Below are 5,430 nucleotides of genomic sequence, written 5' to 3' on the forward strand. Positions count from 1 at the left end.
CACTCTGTACATGCTCATCGGGGATGTTTTTATTTATATTTTTTGTAAAAAGTCCTTCTCTTCCTAGCTTCAGGGCACACTTCCACAAATATCATGTAGTGTAAAACCAGGAGGGAGGGGTGGAATTACTGAGGCAGATTGAATGAATGAGTCTTCCTCCTGAGTGCCAGGAAGACATCAAAGTTTGCTCAGCAGAGTGAGAGAGTCAGGGTCGGGGTCACCCCAGGGTGCAGAGTGCAGAGTGCAGTACTGCAGTCCAAGCTCTGCTCACAACCTGAGTTCACTCCTAACAGAAGGTAGGTTCAAGTAGCGAGCTCAAGGTTGACTTAATCTTCTGTCCTTCCAAGGTTGGTAAAAGCAGTACCCAGCTTGCTGGAGGTAAAGTGTAGATGGCTGCGGAAGGCAGTGGCAAACCAACTCACAGACATAGTGTTATGATCAGCCTCTGTTTGATCCTGCCATGTTTCAACTCCTGGGCAGGATCTGGGGACCTGTTTGTGCCCATTTCCCTCTCCTGCTCTGATTCATTAACAGCTCGTCAGTCACCTGCTCCTGTTGTTCTGTCAGTCGTGTGGAATGCAGGTTGTGTTGACCCTGGTGGGGAAAGGTGGTTGCTTCTTCCAACAGACCATGGAACCAGAGCGGGGTCGGCCCCCCTTGGGAACTGGTCGGTCAGGGTGGGGGGTGACATGACGCAGGGGGTGATGTGCGGTATCATGGTGACTCTGCAGTCTCACTATGCTTAGTTCTGGCAATAGAAGCTTATTCCTGAAGGTGTTTTAAAATAAAGAAATCAACTGAATGCAGAATATTGTTATTGAACAGTCTATATAGTCTGCCTGGTAAACGTCGTGATGTGACATCACCTTATGGTCACTAATGACCTGGTGCTTACATAGGGGACTACTTTTACCTTTTGCCACTCTACTTAGATTAATGCCAACAAATGCACCATTTATTTCCTTTCAAATGAGCAACTCTAACTTTGGTGCTAGTTGCTACCAGCAAGGGGTCTACCAAAACTTTGGGCAAGCCCACCTTGGATCTAAATTCAGCCACTATTACTTCTCTCTTTGTTATTCTTACCTTGCACATCTAGTAGTACCAAGAGTGGCTTCTCCCCCAATGTACCATTAGAAAGGATACCATTGTTCGGGGGGGGGGGGGAACGGTGTCTGTGGCAAAATGGCACCCAGGCCCCACCCCCAGCCCCTGTGGGCTCTGCCCCCTTGCCCCCCACTTACCTTAGAGCAGCCGGTTGAAAAAGCAGCCTGGCAGGGCCGCCAGCTACACTCAGGTAAGTGGGGGGCCCACAGCCCTCCCCCACAGCCCCCACCCCCACAAAGAGTATCCAGCTGAAAAATCAACCTGGCCTCCCAGGCTGCTCCAGGCTGCAGGGCCTGGCTGGTGGGGCGGGGGAGGGGGGAAGGGGTGTAGGGCAGTTTTCCACCCCCCTTCCCCACTGTAGCCATTCAACTGCTGTTGTTACATGAGATTATTCACTTTTGTTACATTCAAAAAGAGGCATGGTCACAAATGGGGAGGGGAGGTTCTGTGTGTGGATAAAGGAGAAATGAAAGAGCTACAAAAGCAACTAACTTCAAGAGCATTTTCTTTTTCTTATATACTCATACTAAAGGAAAGCCGTGCCCTTGTTGTCCTTGGTGACATTAGGACAGTCATGGCAGATGGACAAAACAATCTCCTGCAATGTCAATGCCCAGGGCATAACCAGAAGTGATGCTGTAGGACTCCCTAGGATTCCCCTGAAACTCTATGGGTTTTTAACCAAATTTTTGGTGACATTCTAGATTGTCCCATGAGACAATTGTGTCACTTCTAGTTACACATGCAACAACCAGAATGAAGTCACTATGTCCAGATTACAAAAATAAGCAAAGGGTTGCTAACAAAGTGCAAATTTATTGTAACATAAAATAGAAGCAAGATGCAAGGATCAAAGTTCTATGTGAGAATCTGCTGCAAGAACGATAGTTTCACATGAGCAGTGGCCCTTGTTTCATTTCTATACATTGTTAGAATAGAATTTCTATACATTGTTAGTATAAATTTGCACTTTGTTAGCAACCCTTTGCTTACTTTTGTAGTGACACTTTGTTCTGGCTATTGCTTGTGTGCACACTATACCCAACTTGTTGCTGTTTATCTTGTTGGTATATTATAACTTCTTGTTACACAACCAGAAGAACATCATGGGATGCTTGGATTAGTCTCTGCCCTCAGTCTCTTGGGGGATGCCAGCAACGGCAAGGATGGGCCGTCCCATCACACTGTCAGAATGGGGAAATTGGGTATTAGTTGAGTGCAAACTTCAAAGCAAACCTCCAAAGAATGCAGGTGATAAGCAAGCAAAGAATGGAAAAGGTTTATTATTAACTTTCTGTTCAAAGTCTAACAGAATTTACTATGTTTTTCAGGTCACTTTATTGGAGCAGAAACTGAAGGAATATTGTCGAACAGACTACAAAATTAAAGTTTATCCTGGACAAGTTCATGGCTTCGCTCAGTGCAAACCTGAAGATATGAGGCCCAAAGATGTGCCCTACATTGAGGAAGCAAGAATGGACCTACTGGAATGGCTGAACAGAACCTTATGATTTGACACATGAAACTACATAATACTACTTTATCATCCCTCCTTGAAAATGCACTGTACTATTTTTCTTTAAAAGATTTGTAGATTCTTATCCATCAGACTTTGAAAAAGGGAAAGTTGAATTTGGTTTAAAGTTTTCAGTACAGCTATCAAAATATTTGTAATTACTGGTTCTTCTTACCTTTGAATGTCAAACACTCAAACCTTCAGGATTGGAAATATGTTCCTATGTTGTCATATGACAAATATGATCTTCCCCCCAATTTTCCTGGTTCTTCTTAATTTGTAACTCCCTTTATCTTACATTAGCATGTTCAGCACCTCAAGATTCATTAAACACTAGCAGCACTGTAGTCTGTGGTTCCAATGTTTAACTCCATAAAACACAACAAGAAAAGGGAGGGGAACTGGCCCAATGCAACTATTTAGGGTTTAATTTACTGGGGATTTTCAGTGCTGCCATGTTCTTGTGATCAGTCCACACCTTGAAAGGGTGCTTGGCCCCCTCCAACCAATGTCGGCAAGTGGCCAGAGCTGTCTTGATGGCCCCAGCTCCCTTCTCTCCCATAGTCCAGTGGAGTTTGGACTGAGGACCTCTCTCCTCAGTTTTTAAGAAATCCATTAGCGGGAGGGCCAGTTGGGCAATGAAGTCTCAATAAAAATTGGCAAACCCTAGGAAGGATTGCAACTGATTGCAGGTACTTGGTGGTTCCCAACCCAGCACGTCTTGCACTTTTTGAGGGTCCATCTCAATCCCAGTCCTGGACACTCGGTAACCCAGGAAGTCCAGCCTTTCCCAGTGGAATTCACACTTAGTTTAGCAAACAAATGGTTATGTCTCAAACGTTGGAGCGTCTCTCTAATCAACCGCAGGTGCTCTTCCATTGTCTCAGAGTTCATTAGCACATCATCTAGCACACCATCACCCCCGAACAAGAAATCATGCATGAATCCATTGAACAAGTTCACGAATACACCAGAAGCCCCACTGAACCCAAAGGTATTCAAACTGTCCAACTTTTGTGTTAAAAGCAGTCTTCCACTCTTCTACCAGTCAGTGCACAGCCTCAAAGTGCCGTCCTTCTTCTTTCAGAACAACACCTGGATGGCCAAGGAAGATGTAGCAGGTCGAATGAAACCCTGGGCCAAATCCTTATCCAGAAATTCCTTCAATGCCTCAGACTCCCAGGGACTCATGGAGTGCAGCCGCCCCTTTGGAAACTTAGCACCCAGGATTAGCTGAATGCCAGTCTGTTGTGTGGGGGGGGCATCACACTCCCCCTACTCAACCCCCCCTGATAGTCTCTATACTGATTTGGTATCTCACCTGCCTCCTTGGTAGCCAGGGCAGCCGCTGCTTTGGAGCCAGCAGAGGTGCTCCCTCCTTTCTGTGGGCTCCCTGGTAAGTGGCGCTGATGCTCCCACTCATGCAATATGCAATGAGGGGACTAAAAACACAAGAGTCCAGCACTCCACTGCACCTCAGGACCATGATTAGTCAGCCAAGTCATGACCAACATCACTAGATTCTTTCCAAATGACGCAATCATGAATTGAAGTCACTCCTAGTGAGAGCCACATCCCAGCATCACCGGCACAGTTCTGTACCCGGCCAGCCCTCCCCCCCTAATTTGCCCATCCATCTGCTCAAACTGGATAGGCTGCTTCAGGCAATGAAATCAGTCCCAACCCCTCAGCTACTGTGGGGTGTACGAGGCAGCGGGTGCATCTGGAGTCAACTAAACCCTACACGGCCATTTTAGTCTCTTTCATCCCATTCACCAAGTCAAGGAAAGTACCAGAGGGGTGAAACTCACACGGTCTGTGGCACCCGGAATCTCGAGCTGGCCCTCGGTGCCTTCTAGGTCAGACCAACCCTGTAGCAGTGTAGAGGAGGACTGGGACAGAAAGCACTAGGTGAGCTCTGGCTTTTCTTTCTTTCCTCGACAGAGTGGAGTAGACGGTACTGGGTGAGGAACACATTGGGGATCTCTCCAAGGAAGATAGCAGCTCTCAAACACTGGAGTGGGGCAATTGGAGGAATGTGACACAAAGAAGTCGAGGGACTAGGGAGCAATCTGTGAGCTTGAAGCTACAAAATCGACTTGAAGTTCTCTCCCTTCTCAGTGAGGATAAGAACAGGCACAGGAGCAACAGAGTCAGACCTCAGAGAATGTGCAAAGAATTGGAGGTTCAGCCCATAGAATGGCCCCTGCAAAACATCAGAGGAGGCTTGTAGTCGTCGTCAGGGACTCCTTGCTGAGGGGAACAGAAGCAGCGATTTGCAGGCCTGACAAGATGTCACAAGAGGTAGGCTGTCTCCCTGGGGCAAAACCCCATGATGTCACTGAGAGGCTATCAAGACTTGTGAAGCCCCTCCCTTTTGATCCACGTGGGAACAAACAACACAGCAAAATCAGAAGAGATTTTGAGGCTCTCAGAAGGAAGCTGAAGGATCTGGATGTACAAGTTGTCTTTTCATCTCTACTCCTGGTTGCAGGCATGGACCATGGAGAGAAAGAACAATAGTGGAGGTGAACAGCTGGCTTTGCAAGTGAACTAGTTGGGTTCTTGGACCCTGGTCTGTGGTTTCATGAAGAGGGACTTCACAGGAGAGAAAACTCTTCTTCTCCTTCAAACTCTTCTGAGTTTAGAGGTACAAAGTCAGAGGGCGTATTTTGTTGACACGTTGTAGCAAATTCCCAGCCCGTGCAAAGTGCCGAGAGGCCTGCTTGGACAAAGAAATGTGACTGGGAAACAGACAAGGAGGAGGAGCTCAAGTCTGTTCCTACTTCCTAGCTGGGTTACTCTGC

The 5,430-nt window shown here is 47.0% G+C and overlaps 1 protein-coding gene across 2 annotated transcripts in view; it reads left to right on the plus strand.

Annotated features, from left to right (window-relative positions):
• LOC125443634 (carboxymethylenebutenolidase homolog) overlaps positions 1 to 2,958 on the plus strand; it is a 68,046-nt gene extending 65,088 nt beyond the window's left edge. For both annotated transcript variants that reach the window (XM_048515873.1, XM_048515874.1), the window contains exon 6: positions 2,439 to 2,958. In XM_048515873.1, coding sequence (XP_048371830.1) covers positions 2,439 to 2,618 — 180 coding nt within the window. In that variant the 3' untranslated portion in view covers positions 2,619 to 2,958. The remainder of the gene's footprint in view (positions 1 to 2,438) is intronic.
• Positions 2,959 to 5,430: the final 2,472 nt, after the last annotated feature.

This window comes from Sphaerodactylus townsendi, linkage group LG14 (assembly GCF_021028975.2).
Source record: "Sphaerodactylus townsendi isolate TG3544 linkage group LG14, MPM_Stown_v2.3, whole genome shotgun sequence".
NCBI classification, from domain to species: domain Eukaryota; kingdom Metazoa; phylum Chordata; class Lepidosauria; order Squamata; family Sphaerodactylidae; genus Sphaerodactylus; species Sphaerodactylus townsendi.